The 19,176-nt window shown below is 39.2% G+C and overlaps 1 protein-coding gene across 1 annotated transcript; it reads right to left on the bottom strand.

The window, feature by feature from the left end:
- Positions 1 to 3,341: 3,341 nt before the first annotated feature.
- On the bottom strand, positions 3,342 to 9,890 carry LOC144455700 (cathepsin L2-like). Its single transcript, XM_078149174.1, is given in 9 exon segments — positions 3,342 to 3,441; positions 3,905 to 4,085; positions 4,441 to 4,606; positions 5,072 to 5,082; positions 5,233 to 5,359; positions 5,699 to 5,803; positions 8,714 to 8,836; positions 9,766 to 9,863; positions 9,866 to 9,890. Coding segments are annotated over 9 exon segments (936 nt in total).
- Between the last annotated feature and the right edge of the window lie 9,286 nt (positions 9,891 to 19,176).

Below are 19,176 nucleotides of genomic sequence, written 5' to 3'. Positions count from 1 at the left end.
ATAGAAAGGAATATACCCTTTTCTCAGTGGTACATGGCAGCTATACAAAAGTTGACCATGTACTAGGGCATAAAAACCTCACAATCTAATGCAGAAAGGCAGAAATATTAAATGCATCCTTTTCAGATCATGATGCAATAAAAATTACAAGTAACAAAGGCCCATGGAAAAATAAACTAAAAATTAGTTGGAAACTAAATAATATAATCCTAAAGAATGAGTGGGTCAAACAACAAATTATAGAAACAATAACTTTATCTAAGAGAATGACAATAATGAGACAACATACCAATGCAGTGAAATGGGATGCAGTTCTTAGGGGAAATTTCATATCTCTAAATTCTTACATGAATAAAATAGAGAAAGAGGAGATTAATGAATTGGGCATGCAACTAAAAAAGCTAGAAAAAAAAACAAGTTAAAAATCCCCAATTAAATACCAAATTAGAAATTCCAAAAGTCAAAGGTGAGATGAATAAAATTGAAATTAAGAGAACTGTTGAGCTAATACATAAAACTAAGAGCTGGTTTTATGAAAAAAAACCCACCCTAATAAAACAGATAAACCTTTGGTTAATTTGATTTTTTTAAAAAAGAAGAAAACCAAATTACCAGTATCAAAAATGAAAAGGGTGAATTCACCACCAATGAAGAGGAAAGTAAAACAATAATTAGGAACTATTTTGCCCAATTGTATGCCAATAAATTTGGCAATCTTAGTGAAATGGATGAATATTTACAAAAATATAAATTGTCCAGATTAACAGAAGAGGAAGTAAAATACTTAAATAACCCCATCTCAGGAAAAGAAATTGAACAAGCCATCAATGAACTCCCTGGGAAAAAATCTCCAGGGCCAGATGGATTTACAAGCGAATTCTATGAAACATTTAAAGAACAATTAATTCCAATACTACATAGACTATTTGGGAAAATAGGTGAAGAAAGAATCTTACCAAATTCATTTTACAATACAAATATGGTGCTGGTACCTAAACCAGGAAGGTCAAAACAGAGAAAGAAAATTATAGACTAATTTCCCTAATGAATATAGATGCAAAAATTTTAAATAAAATATTAGCAAAGAGATTACAGCAACTTATCACAAGAATAATACACTATGACCAGGTAGGATTTATACCAGCTGGTTCAATATTAGGAAAACTATCAGCATAATTGATCATATCAACAACAAAACTAACAGAAACCATATGATTATCTCAACAGATTCAGAAAAAGCTTTTGACAAAATACAACACCCATTCCTATTAAGAACACTAGAGAGCATAGGAATAAATGGAGACTTCCTTAAAATGACAAGTAGCATCTACCTCAAGCCTTCAGCAAGCATCATATGTAATGGGGATAAGCTAGAAGCATTTCCAATAACATTGGGGGTGAAACAAGGATGTCCATTATCACCACTGTTGTTCAATATGGTACTAGAAACATTAGTTTTAGCAATGAGAAGAAAAAGAAATTGAAGTATTAGAATAGGCAAAGAAGGAAAAAAGCTATCCCCATTGCCTCCAAGAGCAAATGCAAAATTCTATAAGCCCTTTGTAACCTAGGCCCCTCTTTTCTTTCAAGCCTCCTGGTACCATCATGTACTCTTTGATTTAATGACACTGGCTTTCTTTTCATTCCAAGAACATGATAATCCAGTTCTTGGCTCTGTTCTTGACATTTTCTCTGGCTGTACCCCATTCCTGGAACCTCTTCCTTTTCAGTTTCATCTACTGACTTCCCAACTTCCTTCAAGTCCCAACTAAAATCTCATCTTTTACTTCAAGCCTTTTCCAACTCCTCAGTTCTAATGCCTTCCCTCTAATTCTCCTAATTTTCTAATTATCCTGTTTATAGTTTGCTTGCATGTGCACGTATATGTACATAAAAATGTACATATGTATGTGTATATATATCACATTATTTCTCTATTTGATTGTAAGCTTCTTGAGGGCAGGAACTATCTTTTGCTTCTCTTTGAATTCCCAGGGCTTAGCACCTACCTGACATATAGATTGATTTCTAAATAAATAATCAATTATTTTTCTGTTATTCTTTCTGGTTTTCATTCTATTCTTTGAATTAAAAAAAATCTTCAATGAGTCTCTTTTCTTTAACTATTCTTTTTCCTCTTTTTTCCCCTTAACCAATAACTTTCTCTGCTTCCCACCCCTGCCAGATTTGAAACAAAGAAGAGTTTTGTGAAAGCATGCATGGTCAAGGAAAGCAAATTCCCATATTGGGTGTTTCAGAAAGTGTATGTTCTTACTCTGCATTCTGAGTCCATATCCTCCTCTTATAAGAAATAGATGCAGCAATGAACACAGCAAAGACAGGAAAAAGAGCTAGATTATCTAAAGCATACACAGAGGAAATCTGATGCAAGTGAGAAAATTTTAGGGCATTGAGCGATTAATTCACGAGTTATCTGTTGTTACCAAAGGCAAGGAAAAACAGATTTGGGGCCTTTTTAATACCTAAAACAACAACAACAACAACTATGGGCAGGACTCAGTATTGTTTAATTTGAGATTGTTAGAGAAGTTCCATTGTTCAATTTCATGGTTGTGATGAAAGAGACAAAGATGACTGGACATGGAGGAGGTAAATGACATTTATGTGAGAGAGACTGAGGTGCAATCAGTGGCAAAAAGAATATTCTGGACAAGAAGGAAACTGGGCAATTTTGAGCAAATAGAAAGGGCCTGGTTGAAATATAGAAGGTTGCTGGTAGTGGGATGTGGGCTATTCCCACTTGTGGAGTAGGGCTTTTGTCTTGGTGATATGAGGTTGTATTGGAATACTGATAAGTAGTATAGATCTCAATGATGCTAATCTTCTGGCTTCCATTTAGAAATACTGAGGATATTGTGGTCCCCTCTTGGCTTCCAGCAGTGATAGAGTTAAATTTTACTCTGTGTCCTGGGGAGGTTTTTGGGAAGAAACATCCTTATTAAACTGTCTCTTTTTCCTGAAGGATAGATGAGATACTGTGATAAATAATGAACCTAAAGGTATCTAGAGAAGAGCGGTAATGCCCTCTCTCCAAGATGAACTCTCAATTTTCATCTGCCAGACATCTATCAATGCATAGAGAAAAGAAAATCCTCAGTGCTCCTCAAAATATTCACTTTATGACACGGAATTTTAGCATAACCAGGTAACATTTGGGTCCAACATTTGTGGCAAACTGATATCCCACAGTTATGAAAGCGCATTGTTATGATGGTAAGACTTGGTCTTAGATATTGGAGTCTCATGTCACTGTTTAGTGCTTATAGAAGAGGATTTCTTCTGCGGGACTAAAGCTCCAACTACATGATTTCTCCATGGGGTTACAGAACAGGATAGGTGGCCTGGGTAGCAGTACCACAGTGGTTGTTTCTGTCCTTTGCAAGATACATGTAGCCTCTGTCACCGCATGCCACACCAAAGCTGAAAGGGAACAGAGCTGGATAAGCACATAAATAACTGTCAAGGGAGTCAACTTCAGTATTGTAAGTGGATAATTTTCATGCTCTATCTTCATTCTTGGGAGTGTAAAAGTGAATCCAAGGAACTCATATAAAGACTGGAATTTGAAGAAATCATGAGGCACATGGAAGATAGGAAATTGGCTCAATATTTAAACTGCAACTAAGGTAGAGGAAACTGAAGTTTAGTATGAAGACTCAGAGAGAATCAATTCCTTGTTGATCAATACAGCAAGTGGAGAAAAGCCAGCTTTGTCAAGGAGATACAAAACTCTCCCTTGCATGGACAGGCTTGAGAAGAAAAATCCAAATGAGGATCCAGGTTCCTAAATCTAGGCAAACCCCACTGAGTAAAAGAACCCACACAGCCTCTCCCTCTTCCACAAAGAACATCTTACACCTTAGTCATATTCTATCATCCATACCTATTTTTAAGAATCCAATATTTCTTCCTTCCATATTGATTTTCTTCAAATCCATTCACTACATATCCGTATGCTCCTTCTGATTCAATCACTATATTTTCATTTTCTTCTTCTCCATAACCAAGCAACAGTAAACTGTGGTTCAAGTCATTTTCATTGCAATGTGGATCAATGTAAAATCCTAGAGAACACAAGAAAAAAGCTCTTTGGGTGAGTTAGGTGACTCAGTAAAATGAACAGCAGGCCTGGGAGGACCCAAGCACAAACAGATACTTCCAAGCTGTGTGACCTGAGCAAGTGACTTAACCCCTGCTTGCCTCAGTTCCTTCATCTAATATGAGAAGGTTAATAGTAATCTCCCAGAGTTTTTCCAAGAATCAAATGAAAGATAATATTTGTGAAAAGCACTTAGCACAGAGCCTGGAACATAGTAGGCACTATGTAAATATGATTATTATTAAGCTTAGTGTGATACATTGGGCATTTATTTTTTTGACATCATATCTGACTGACACCATATTTGGCTGACCCCATACCTCCTCGATAAAGATAGAAGGCCCTCGTTGCATATATTATCACAGCCACTGGCCCCGCAGTTGTCACAGCCTTCATTAGAGTTTCTTCATCTCCCTTGGGGAAGAATACATAATTTCTCATTCTAAGAACTGGACATCGACGTCTCAGACAGCAATACCAATTTTTCTGGAAGAGATAGTCAAATGGAGGAAGTCAGCAGAGGTTTGGAAAGGGAAGACACTAACTAGGAATCTGAGAAACCTAAGTGTCGAGTCAAACTTTTATAGATAGACAATTATGATCTTGCTGTCATAACCTGTATATTAGGTTTCAGGAATCTCTGCTTAAGGGTTCCTGGTTGTCATCTCCTTGGAGAAGTAGAATTATAAGACAAGCTATTTATTAGAGGGACTTCCTAAATTATTCATCAGTTTACTTCAGACTTGTATGGATTTTGTAAAAAATAATGCCATCAACACAATCTCTGTCAAATTCTCTTCAGGTATTTTTTTTTTGTTATTGTTGTTACAGCCACGTGCTATATGAGCATACTCGAGTATAGAAAATATTCTCTCCATAAACCTTTTTATTGTTTTCACAAGTAACTTGGTCCCCTTGGTCTTATCTGTGAGGAGGAGGACCTGAGTTTACCTTTCCCCAGTCTTGGCAAAATTGGCCAGCCTGCTCTCAAGGATGGCAGTGCAGAATGTTTCTTTATTTACCTGTTCCATATATGGGTAGCAGGACTCAGTGGTAACGCCCCCATTTTGTATAATATAGCTATAGGTTTCAAGGACATATCCCCCCAGTACAGTCGCCGGCACCAGAATAGTCAAGTAGTTGCTGGGGACTCAGTTGCACAAGTCTGCCTGTTTTCCGGAAGAGCTGACCTTCCAGAGCTCCAGTTACAGTGTATGCCCAGCAGGTGGTACAGTCCCCCTGAAAGATAAGACAGCAACTAATTGATCAGTGTACTCAAACTGCTACAATGCTTAATTAGTGCAAGACTTTCAGCTTAATAGGACTGATCAATATTTGTTGGAAGAACAAGAGAATTCATGGGAGGCAAGGAAAGATCTTGTAAGAGTTCTGGTTTTGCTGTTCCCTAAGAAGGATTCCCTTGGTTTACGTTCCATGCCTGATCATTTACTGTGAGGGTGGCGTGGCCTATACCCTGCACCCAAATGGTCAGTCACTCAAATTCTCACTATTTTCTTGCCCAAATTCTTGCAGGATAAATGCAAACCCCAAAGAGTAACATAAAATGAAGGATAATACCTGGTTTCCAACAGGGGTCACAAAGCCATGCTTCCTCCAGTCCAGTGATCTGGGAATGTCAGAATGAGTTGAAAAAAAAATGGGCTGTAGTATCTTCTCCTTTCCCTCAGTGACATGGGAGGGCTCAGCATTTTCTTGAATTCCTCTTCAGTCTGAAAGAATGGCAAGCTCTCATGTGGGACACAGAATCAGTATTCCTTTTTTAGAGAAAGTTAATTGTTTCTGATGATACAGTTCCTCTGGCCACCCTTTCTAGTACTGGTTGCACCTTCACTCATTCCCCTTGGCTCATTAGTTGAGGTGGGGGAGTTACAATACTCTTTGCTCCCCACTGTTAATTCTCCATTCCCATTCCTCCTTCACTTAGCAATCTCTCCTCTTTTGAGGTTTCTGCTTTCTTATCTACTACCCAATTAAAATCTGGTAATTGTTGTGTATAGACCCCAACCCCCAGATCACTTTCCTTCCTTCCTCAATAGGTTTGATGCCTGGCTTACAGTTGTTCTCTCCTCCCCAACTCCTACCCTCATACAAGGGGAATTCAACATATGTACTGACGCTCCCTCAAATTCTTTAACCACCCCTTCCTCAACCTACTCACCTTCCATGAGCTGCTCCTCCATCCCACATCAGCCACACACAAAGATGATCATAGCCTCAATTTTGCCATTTCCCACAAATATCCAAGAATTTGGAAATCCTTTTATCCAACCATAATCTATTGACTTTTCACCTCTTCCTCTGCTTTCCCTTATATAACCTTATCCTTTATCTTCACCATAACCTCCAATCCCTTGACCTCTCAATTCTCTTCCACATCATCTCCTTTGCACTGACTACTCTTTCTTCTCCTCCTCTTCTGGACCCTTGGTGAAGCAATTCAACTCCATATTGTTTTCTTCTTTTGGAGACATCATTTCAATGATTACACCCAGTCAAGCCTCAGCACTGGATCACTCCTACCATTAATCCCTTTCCCTCCTTCCTATATGCTGCCGAATGAAGGTAGAGAAAATCACACAACCATTCTGACTGGGTCCACTATAAATTATGTTATATAACCTCCCTTGGGCACTCACTGCTGCTAGGCAATCCCTTATTAACTCACTATCCCATGTTACACAGTGGCTCTTCCAAACCTTTTCATCTCTCCTCAAATCTCTCATTATTCCCTTTCCCTCCGTGACCTCACTGGGGAACCTTGCCTCATATTTTATAGAAAAAAAATACTCATTTCCTATCACTGAGATACCTTCTGCCACTTTTTCCTGCTTGAACCTTGTTTCATGTAATCAAGTGGCCTTGCTCCTTCCCAAGGCTAACCCGTCTACTTGTTCAAATAATCCCATTCCACCCAATCTCTTCCAACATATTGCTGGCTGTGTCATCCCCACTCTTAGAATTTTTTCAATCTCTCCCTGCCTATTGGCTCATTTCTGACTGCCTGCAAACATACCTATGACTCTCCTATCCTTAAAAAATCTTCACTTGATCCTTGCATTGCTGGTATCATTTTATTTCTCTTCAGTCCTCACCAAAATTCCTCAAAAAAGTTATCTACAATAGGTACCTCCACTTTCTCTTCTCTCTTCTTAACCCCTTACAGTCTGGCTTCCCACTTTATTATTCTACCCAAACTACTCTCTCCAAAATTACTAATGATCTCTTAGTTGCCAAACCCAATGTCTTTTTCTTTATCTTCATTCTCCTTTACTTTTCTGCAGCTTTTGACACTGTTGATCACTCTCTCCTCTGTAATACTCTCCTCTCTTTAGGTTTTCAGAATACAATTCACTCCTGGTTTTTCCCCTACCTATCTGACCACACCTCTTATCTTCTTTGCTGTATTTTCCTCCAGATCAAGCCCTTTTTCCCTATGTATCTCTCAGCCCCCTGTCCTGGGCCCTCTTTTCCCCCTAAATTATTTCAGTTGGTGATCTCATCAGGTCCCATGGCTTTAAACAAAATTTCTATGCTGATGATTCTGAAATATATCTTTCCTGTCCTCCCAGTGTCTCTGCTGGCCTCCAATTTCCTATCTCCAACTGCGTTTCAGACAACTCAAACTAGACATCTGAAACTCAAACTGTCCAAAACAGAACTCATTTCATTTCCCCCTAAATCCTCCTCTCCTCTTAAATTTCCAATTACTGTAGAGGAAAACACCATCCTTCCAGTCCTTCAGGCTTACACCTAGGAGTCATCCTGCATTTCTCAACATCTATCATTCCCCATATCCAAACATTTGCTAAGGGTTAAGATTTTATCCTTGCAATATCTCTCAAATATGCCTCCTTCTTTCCTCTGACACTACCACTTCCCTGGTATGGGCCCTCATCACCTCATGCCTGGACTATTGCAATAGCCTCCTGGTGGCTCTGCCTGCTTCAAGTCTCTGCCTACTCCAATCCATCCTCTATTAAGACATTAAGGTGATTTTTCTAAAGTACAGGTCTGATGATATCAGCCTCTATTAAATAAACTCCAGTGTGTATCTTTTGCCTCTAGGAACAAATACAATATGCTCTCTTTGGCCTTTAGAGACCTTCATAACCTAGCCCCTTTCTTCCTTTCCAAGCTTCTGATATGCTACTCCCCATGAGGTGTTCTTTGATCCAGTAACACTGACCATCTGGTTGTTCTATGAACTAGCCACTCCATCTTTCAGCTCCAGACTTTTTCTCAGGTTGTCTCTCTTGCCTCTAATGCTCCCTCCTCTGTCCAACTTGATTGCTGCCCTCCTTGCCCAACTAAAGTCCCCCCTTCTACAGGAAGCCTTTCTTTACTTCTCTTAATTCCAGTGCTTTCCCTCTTTTAATTATTTCCTATATATCCCCTATATAGCTTGCTTTGTATACGTTTGTTTGCATGTTGTCTCCCCTATTAAACTGCAAACTCTTGGAGGGCAGGGACTATCTATTGTCTTTTTGTATCCCCAGTTGTTAGCACAGTGCCTGGCACATAGTAGGTGCTTGATAAATGTTTATTGAATTAATGAATTTACCACACACTTACCATGGCCCCATAAGCGTTCATCCCTAGGTAGTAGGTCAGCTTCCCCTCCTTATACAGGAGATTCTGCTTATTAATGAACTTCAGGTTCTCCTCCCATACATTTCTCCCAAAAGAATCCTCCTTCTATGAGAAAATTTACAACAATAGGCAGTAATGTTAACAGAAGGATGGCCATGAACTCTCTTTGCCCTAGAGTTCTGAGTGCCCAATCTCATTGTCTAGACTCTAGACTCTTAAAGTGTGGGCATGTCCTATTGGGAACATAAATTGCCTCTTCAACAGAAAGCCAAAGTTTAGTAACCTTAAAGTAGTCTCTATTTCCTTGCCATATATAATTCTGAGATGTGGAATTGGCAACCTTACCCAGGAGGGACCTCAGGGGTCATCTAATCCAAACCATACCTAAGTGGTAGTCTTCTCTAAAATATTTTTGTTTTTTGGTTTTTTTTAGGCAATTGGGGTTAAGTGACTTGCTCAGGGTCACCCAGCTAGTTGGATTTGAACTCAGGTCCTCCTGACTTCAGGGCTGGTGCTCTATCCACTGTGCCAACTAGCTTGCCCCTCTCTAAAATCTTTTTGAAGACATGTCTTTCCCTTTGAGGTCCTTGGCCAACTTAATATATACCATGGCAGCCTAAGCCATTTAGGGACAGCTCAACTTGGTAGTCAGTTTCTCCTTATTATAGAGTCAAGATCCACACATTCCAAGCTTTTCTTTGAAGGCTGCCTCATGCAGAAAAGTAAACTAAGTTGGATGGCTTTCCCACACGGACATGCACTAGAAGTCACATATGATAGTCATAAGTGTTACTCTTCTGACTTGAACCCTTCAAGAGACTTCAACTAAGGAGAATGTGTCAGGGTTTTAAAGTCTCTCAGCTTGGTGGTAGCAGCCATCTTATGGCTAAATCTCATTCTGTCAATGTGATTTCTCCAATTGGTTACCAGAAATTGACTTAATACTTAAAGTGGAGGTCTCACTATGGCAGAGTTCAAGGGAACTATCCCCCTCATTCAGATCTTTGAGGTATGCACATTCCCATATCACCTACCTCAGTATAGTTCTTTTCATATGTGGACTTAAACAGTTCCCATTCGGTGTCCAGCTCTGGGTTTCTTATGGGAAAGCAGTATGAAAGTCCCCAGCAATGGAAACTAGACAGAGAAATAGTCTCATGGTGGCTACCTTTAGCTACTTATGAAGTTTTCAAAGACTCTTCTTTCTGCTGGAACCTATTTAAAGAAAACATTCACAAAGCTTTCATACGAATGTCTTACCTCACCTTTACAATATATGAAAACCTCTTTCCCCCTTCATGCTCCTGTCCAATATCTTTGGATAATTGAATGAATGATAAGGCATCTCATTCCAATTTTTTGTTCACATGGAGGTCAAAGTAGTTGAGACAGTGAAGTTAGAATGAAAAGTGGAGGTTATGTTGGTGGTCAATGCTTCCCAAGTGCCTAGTCACCCTTACCCTCATTCCTCACTCTTGTCTTCCATTTCTAGGCTTAGTGTGATGCCAGCATTCCAAGATTTTTACTTCTTTCAAAATCCGAATCTTTTTGTACAATTTCTTTAAATTCTAATATCTTATATACAAAGATTGTTACTGAATGATACAAAACATGGGCAGCAACAGCTTGGGGTTCACACTCACCTTTCCAAAATACACGGAACATTTCTTCTGCTCTTTGTTTTTGCCTATGCACCCAGACATTAGCCCTACTGCCAAGAGAAGGCCTAAAGCTATCCCATAACTCACCTGGCAAGGGAAGCTTCAATCACAAGGGAGAGGAGAGGAAGGATCTTCACCAATGCTGAGAAATCTGGCCTTCTCACATCCCTGGAACTCTATTTATGCTCCAACTTTGGGTTTAGCCCTTTGCCTTTTCCTCATCCAATATTTATACCTTGTCTTTAGCCTAACTAGCTGTCCTGTAGAAAGATCACCATTCACTCAATCTTTAGTGCCTGAGGCATTAGGGAGGGGCTGAAAACCAAATCAATGTATCTTTGACAAGCCTAAAGGCTTGGATGAAATTACTGATTGATGAATTATTGACTAAAATTAAGCACATTCATAGGTGAGTGGCATAGAAGATCCAAAGAGAGCATGAGGTATAATCTCGTCTTAAAATCATCCTACTTGAGGTTCAGGTGCTTCTGTCCTAGAAGTTTGCAGTCTTAGGTAGTGGCCCCCTAAGCAGTGGTCCCTGCTGTTTTGCTCTTCTCCCCTTAGTCACTCTTGTATAATTGGGAATTATACCACTGCCCTTTTGTGACAGACAAGCTGTAGGTGCCCTTTGTTTTAGGGAAATTAATAGGCCAGGAATAGAATGGAAAGATCCTTTGATAACAGAAGGGCCCCCATCCAGGGAAGCAATCAGCCAATTAAGGAGGGGTTGTTGGCCACTTCCAACATATCCTTTCTATAAGAAAAGATGCATTGATAGCAAGCCAAGAAATATGGTATGATGAAAGTTCACTGCTAGCTTAATGCTTCCTGTATTGTAAGAATGAGAAAATTATGGAAACACTGAGTATAGAAATACTTGAATGGGCTTCAAGGCATATTGATCAAGGAAGCCTTGTGCTTGGAGGAAACAGCATTAAATTAATTATCAGGAGAGGTCTAGGTCAGCAGTCATGAAAATAGGAGAGTAAGGGGAGCATTGCCATTTATTGGCCTTGGTACTGGGAGTGTGGAAGAGAGCCCAAACTAAAGATTAGGATTTGGGGAAACAGGGAACAAAAGCCCTTAAAATGCCAAAACACTGAGTAATTTAGTGTTGGTAAGGTGGACAGAAATTGGCCCTATGTCCAAACTCCCTAACTGAAAGGAAACAGAAAACTCTCTAATGGGGTACCAGAAAGTTAGAAGAGTCATCTCTGTCCAGCTTCCCCCAAATGGAATAAGGTGAATTGAAAATTAAGTGAGAAAATTATAAATGTTGGTGGGGATGTGGGAAAATTGAGACACTAATGCATTGTTGGTGGAATTGTGAACTGATACACCCATTCTGGAGAGCAATTTGAAACTATGCCTAAAGGGCTATAAAACCCTTTGACACAGCAATACCATCTTTATCTCAAAGAGATTAAAAAAAAAAAAGGAAAAGGACTAATTGGTACAAAAATATTTATTGCATCTTTTCTTGTGATGGCAAAGAATTGAAAATAGAAGGACACCTACCAATTGAGGAATGGATGAATAAGTTGTGGTATATGTTGTTTTTGGAATACTATTGTATGATAAGCAGAATTCTCTCATAAAATCCTGGGAAGACTTACATGAACTGATGCAAAGTGAAGTGAGAAGAACCAGGAGAACATTGTACACTATAACAGCAATACTGTATGATGATCACCTGTGAATGACTTAGTTATTCTCAGCAAGACAATGATCCAAGACAATTCTGAAGGACTTATTATGAAAAATGTTATCCATTTCTAGAGAAAGAAATGATGGAATGTGAATACAGATGAAATCACACCTTTAAAAAACTTTCTTTAGTTTTCTTGGTTTTTTTGGGAGGGGGGCCTCTATTTTATCCCCCAACATAAGTAATAAGGAAATCTTGGAGGGAAAATGGAGTCACCCAAGGATTTTAGGCAGGGGAGTGATATGGTCAGAACTTGCTTTAGGAAGGTCAATTGGCAGCTGTATAGAGGATGGTTCAGAGAAGGGAGAAAGTAAAAGGAGGAAAGCTAATTAGGAGGCTATTGCAAGAGCCATGAGAGCTGTGATGTTGGTTTGAATTTGAATGTTCTCTCTGTGAGTGGAAAGAAGAATTCAAGGCATGTTATGGAGAATCAACAAGACTTGGGAACTGATTGGATGTGGTGGATACAGGAATAAAAAGTCATGAATTGCTACAAAGTTGACAGCATGGACACTTGGAAATAATGGTTCCCTCAATAGAAATAGAGGTTTGGAGGAGTGGTGAACTCAACAGGTAAGATGATGAGTTTCATTTTGGACACACTGAATTTGCAGTGACTACTGAACTCTCCAGGAAAAACCAAGGAGTTGTTGGTGAAAGGGGGTTCAGGAAAGAGTTTGAGAAAGAGATTAAGGTTGGATACATAGATTTGGGCATCAACTTTGTGAAGATGGTACTTTTACCCATGTGAGCAAATAAGATCTCCAATACAATTCTTATAGAGAGAAAAAAGCCCAAGGCAGAGTCCTTAAAAAGCATTAGACCAAGGAGGCAGGAGATGAATAATGGTCCAGTAAAGGAGACTACAAAGAAGCAGCCAGGTAAGCAGGAGAACCAGGAGAGAATGGTGTCTCAGAAAGTTCAAATAAAATGTGGAACGAGAAGAAGCCACTGGGTTTAGCAATTAAGACATTTTGGAGGACAGACCAATGAGGAAAGAGGTGCATGAGTTCTTGGAAGTCAGTAACTACTTAAGTGCTTGTGACAAATTTTAGGACTGGTATTTTGAGTAGGGTCAGATGGAAAGCACCTGGAGCTGCCAGAGCCATCCTGTGTAGTTAATCCCAAAGAAACTCAGATTCTAGGACAGGTGAAAGCTATTTCCTTGAGTTATGGGGATGAAAGAAGCCAGAATACTTCACTAAGCCAGCTATCCTTACAATAAACTCCCGTGGCCAGTGAGGAGGCTGAATTGAACCTGATGACTTACAGTAGACTACAGGGGAGTTGAACAAAATTGTCACAATAATCACTGAGGCCTCTCCTGACTTTTTAGATGTGGTGACCACCCAAGCCCCACAGGAGTGGAATGGTAGTCCAATTTACTGCCTTTTTTCTACTTTTGTGGCAGAGTAGTCAGGAACAGTTTATATTTAGCTAGGAAGAACTCCAGGGGACCTTCACAATTGTTCCCCACAGCTCCTACCTGAAGTCTTCCTCTTAGTGTCAGACTAGTGGACAGAGACCTGAAGGAGGCCCCACTTCCTGAGGACAATGACATTCACCACAACATCCATGACATAATGTTGGCCAGACCAGACAAGGCCATGGTGACAGAGGGCCTAAATTGTATGGTTGCCCAAACAAGGGATGAGCTGTGACAGACCAGCTCTAAGAAAATCCAAGGTCCAAGCTGCTCAGTCAAGTTTTGGGGAATACAGTGCATGAGAGAGGCTAGATGAGCCTGGATGCAGTCCAGAACAAGCTACTGACATCTGCTAACACAAGAGACATGGACAGTGGGTACTAGTAGTAGCAGAGGTTTTAGCAGAGTGAGCAGCATCCTAGGCACTGAAGGCAGCAGAGGCCCCAGCAGCAGGAGCAGCATAGTAGCAGGGCAGGGCAGCAGGGAATGTCACAAGTACCAGGAGTTGATAGTGTTCTTATCAACGTTCATGAATGAGAGCAACTCTATTAGAGACTCAGGTCTTTCTAGGCTTAGCCCTGACACCCTCCCTCTTCTACTAGCTACCTTGCCTATGAGCACCTGACTCTTGAACATTTTTGTTTTTTCTGGTTTGCCAACAGTTCTTCCCACTGCAAGAAGGGCATGCACAAATGGCCCTCAGTACCCATCAATAATAATCCAATAACAAATGATAGCCCGAGGGACAGAGGTCTTGTCAAGTCCTCCCAGATAGGGTAACACATTACTTGCATGTGAGACAGCCTTTAGGAATAGCACAGATAAGGCATTTGGCTGTACTAATTTCTGAACAGAGGGTCATGGGTCTGAAACCTAGAGGGAACAGGTTTAAAGGCATTATAGGGATTTGGCCAAAGTCCCCTCCCTATGTGAGTCATTTGTAGGGCATATTAAATATCCATCAGAGCCATCAAATGCCCTCTGCTAAGCTGAAAAATCAGGATGAACCTCTTACAAGAATGGTGGAGGTTGAAAATGTCAATCCATCACCAGTCTGGACAATCACCAGGGGACAATGATGCCAAATTGTGGTGAGAGTGGGATTATATTATCTTTCTATAGAAAGCAATGTCTACTTAAATGGCTTAATCATCATGACCCTAAATACTGGGATCAGATGTCCTATCTCCCAGAAGGCAGATCTATGATAAGTTGGCACCATCTTAGGAAGGTAGAAGGCTGTTTCCAGAGATTTATTGGATCTGGCTTTTAAGGAGACTTCCCTGATAATGGTAGACTGTTTTTGGACATAATTCACTATATTTTTTATCAAATGATAAATGTACCCATCCATACTTAAGCAGTAGCTTCCTCTAAAATCTTTAAGAACTCTCTCCTTCTTAAGACCTTAGTCAATTCAGTACATGCCATGGCAGCCTAAGTCGCTTTGGGACAGCTCAAATTGGTAAGCAGTTTCTCCTTTTTATGGAGCCAAGATCCATACCTTCCAAACTTTGCTCTGAAGTTAACTTGCAGAAAAGTAACCTAAGTTCGATTGCTTTCCCACATGGATATTTACCAGAAGGCACCTATGATACCCACACATCTTATTTTTATGACTTGAATGTTGGAAATGACTTCAACCAAGCAGGATGGGTCAGTGTTTGGAGGTCACTCATCATGGTGGTAGCTATTCTCTGGTCAAAATTCAACTTATGAATGAATATTCTTTTTCCAATGTGTCATCAAAAATTGAACTCAGTGCTGTTGTGGAGAGACCTCCACTAGGGCATAGTTCAGTTCTGGGTTGTAGATATTTCCATCATCTAGAGTCTTCTCACAGAAGAGAAGACATCATGTTCCCTAGAATAGTTCTTTCCATGTGTGAACTTCCACAATTCCCAGTCACTTTCCAGGACAATGTGTAGATCCTCCCACACATTGAACAATTTTGAATGCCCACCAAAGGGAAATAAGTCCAAGACAAAGCCTCATTGGAGATGGTTTCAGTACACATTAGGTAGCTGACAGTTTCTCTTCACAGGTAAAGTCTAGATCAAAATTATTAGCATGCATTTTGCTTGGATGGGGTAGAATCAACTATATTTATACTGCAACTGACTTCCATTTATATCATCACAGTGCTTCAAATTAGAGATACCCTTGTCCCTAAGACAAGTGGCTAAGTTTTAAATGTCTCTCTCCTGTCCACTACCTCTATGCATGGCTCAGTGACTGATAAGTGGTACCAAAAAAGTATAGTCTTTGACTCACATAAGATCAAAATAGCTGAGACTGTGGATCTAGATGAATGAAAGATATGGAAAATGTGTAAAAGGCATGCTAATGACCCCTGATATTCCTGGTCCCCTTACCCCCAAGTCCTAATCTGTTCTCTCCCTTCTCTACTCCTGATCCCATTCTATTCTTCACTTATATTTATTTCTTTCAGAATCTAAATGCTTACATCACCTGCTTTGACCCTAGCCTCAAAGTCTCAAGAAGCTCTAACCATAAGATTTAATTTCCCACATGTCTAAAGGTCCTAGATGTATTGCAATCCCATTCAAGGAATGATTTTGAATGGCAGTAAGGTTGGGCAACTACATCAGAAACTGAACATCCACTATACCACTTTCTCAGGTTTCACCACCATCCCATTACCTCCTTGCTAAGATACTTACCAAAATTATTCTGCTCCCCAACTCTGCCCATACTTCTAAGCTTCGGCTCCATGACTATGAAGACAAGGCTTAGAGAAGACCCATAACTCACTTGGAGAAGGAACATCAGGAAGAGGGCAGAGAAAGGGCCCTTAATAATGTATCTGTGGATTCTGGCCTCCTCAGGTATCTCAAAATCTGTTTAGACCCCTGTTTTGGGCTCAGCTCTATCTTTTCCCCTCATCCTGAATTTGTACCTTGTTTTCTCCCTAATCATTGTAGAACGGGCCCAATTTGCTTTACTTTCAGCAGCAATGTTAGAGTGAGGAGCTGAAAATTAAAACAGATTGTTGTAGACTAGATGCCAATCAGTACTAAATTGGTAGACTATTTTAGGCGTTAGCAAGATTGTTATCCTAGTAATCTATCCATGAACAAAGAAGCCTTAGTATTCGTCTTTCAGAGAATATTTTTTCAGGGTTTTGACCTAAGTCCGAAGTTATTCTCGGTAGTTTAATTTCTAGTTAATTTATGCATTTTTGATAACTTCAGGTGGAATTTCTCCTAACTCTTCTCCTTGGGTTTTGAAATTTGCTAAAGTTAGAGATGTAGTTTTGTTAAGACATAGAAAAGCTGATGTGTTTTGTGGCTTTATTTAGTCTTTTCCTAATGAACTGAATTTCAGAGGGTTTGCTTACTCACTAGCTTAACTAATATCTATGTATAGATTCTGAAGATATCAAAAGGCTAGATCATTAGGAAAATATCATTAGAGAAAACTAAATAGTTATCAGATGCCCCTCAAACAGGAATGTTTGTTAAAAAAAAAATCATAGCCCTAGAGGCATGGATTCCAGGGTTTTGTCTTTTTCTGTTTCCTGTATCTAATAAACTTTCATTTTTATTCATTTCATGAGTCTGCCTGTCTCTATATCCAAAGCCCTGACCACCTCAGGTTTCTTTGTGAAGAAGATTTTTTATTACTCCTTTTTGCTGAAAGTTCTCTGGAAACAATATACTTTCTCAGACATTGGTTCTTTGGGGTAGCCATCCATGATTTGAGAAAGTAAAGACATAGGTGTGAGCATAGGGAATAGTTTGGAACAGACCAAAATGACGAAGACTCATCCATCTGAAAGACAGGCTAAGTGGGAATATAAGTAAAGTGTGTACAATCAGGAATGACATATGTAAGTTGTTTTCTTTTAAGGAGACTGTACTTGGGATTTTATACTCATCTCTGCTTAATTTCTTCTTGTTAGAGGGTCCATTAAGTATTTGCATGGTTGGGAGAAGTAAGATATTTTGCAGAAAATTATGCATTAATTCAGGAGAATGTGACAAACTTAATTAAAAGTCCAGTTGTGTAAAATGAACTACAATGTGATCAAATCATCTCCCGATGAGCTCTGAAAGCCTTATTCACACATCTTAAGTACTTGAGCTCCTCTGAAGGGTACATGTATTTAGTTGATAAATGTTACTGACAAAGTGAGGCTTACATTAATATTCTTTCTCTTTGCAAAATCTCACCTTTGTCTTGTACTTTTCTGACTCCTTTTTATTTATCGGCTGTGCTCCTTCCTCCTCCCACTTCAACTACCTTAGTTCACATGAACAAGGTTAAGTAAAAAGAGAAAACTATACACAACAACTATAATGTAAATGAAAAAAACAACAACCACAATACACTCACAAATTAATGTCTTAACAATCACACAGCACAAACTTGGCCACAAAGAAAAGATAGGAAAAGACTCCCCTCCTTTGCAGAGATAGGAGATCTAGGGACATGAGAGATTTTAAAGATTGTTTTTTCAATGCAATGGTCAGTTTTGCTGCCTTTCTCCTTTTTTTTTTAATTTTTAAAATTTTTCCTTTGGGCAGGAAAAGAGGAAGGATACAGGTAGTTACAGATGAGTTAGAAGCAAACTCTAACAATAACAATTTTTTAAAAAGCTCCGGTTCAGAAAAAAAATTATGCCTACAGGTGTAGGTGATTCTGCAAAGACTGAAGACATTGCAGCTAAGGGGCATATAAGTAAAACCTATAAAATAATGCTTAATATGGATTAATGAATCAATGTACATTTAAGCTACTACTATGTGCCATACTAGATAGGCTGAACTAGATAGGCTTGGGGAAAGCTTGACGGTCCCAGTACTCCAGAAGTTTAGAATTTATATTTTTATATTAAAGACCTCAGTGGAATATTCTTGTGAATTTGCCTCTAGACTTATTGTGAACAACCTCTGATGTCTACCCTCATTAAAACAAAAGCTCTTTGAAGGCAAAGACTTTTATTTTCAACTTTTTCCCATCCACTTAGCACTGTGCCTAAACAAAGTGGTACTTAAATGATTTCTTAAAAATTTATTTATTTATTTTGTTTTCAAAATTCACTTCCATTAGATTTTTTTTTTGGCTAGGCAGTGGGGTTAAGTGACTTGCACAGGGTCACACAGGTAGTGTTATGTGTCTGAGGCTGGATTTGAACTCAGGTCCTCCTGAATCCAGGACCGGTGCTCTATCCACTGCACCACCTAGTTGCCCCTCCATTAGATTTTGAGTTCCAAATTTTCTTCCCATCTCTCCCCCCTCCAAGATGGTGTGCAATCTGGTATAAGCTTTACATATACATTCATATGGAACCTATTTTCACATTACTCATGTTGTAAAGAAGAATTAGAACCAATGGGAGAAACCACAAGAAAGAACAACAACAAAAAAAAGGAAAATATCAAATAATATGCTTCAATCTGCATTCAGATTCTAGTTCTTTTTCTGGATGTGGACAGCATTTTCTGTCATAAGTCCTTTGGACATTCATTTGTAATAAAATTTTGAGTTCCAAATTTTCTCCCTTTCTTCCTTCTCTCCCACCTCTCTAAGACATAAAGTAATTTGATATAGGTTATATATGTACAATCACAAAAAACACATTTCCATATTAGTCATGTTGTAAAAGAAGAAACAATTTGCCAAA

Source organism: Phascolarctos cinereus, unplaced genomic scaffold (genome assembly GCF_003287225.1).
Source record: "Phascolarctos cinereus isolate Bilbo 61053 unplaced genomic scaffold, phaCin_HiC Scaffold_2;HRSCAF=192, whole genome shotgun sequence".
Classification (NCBI taxonomy): Eukaryota; Metazoa; Chordata; class Mammalia; order Diprotodontia; family Phascolarctidae; genus Phascolarctos; species Phascolarctos cinereus.
Note: the sequence above shows the minus strand (reverse complement) of the source record. Positions and strands in the feature narration are given on the sequence as shown.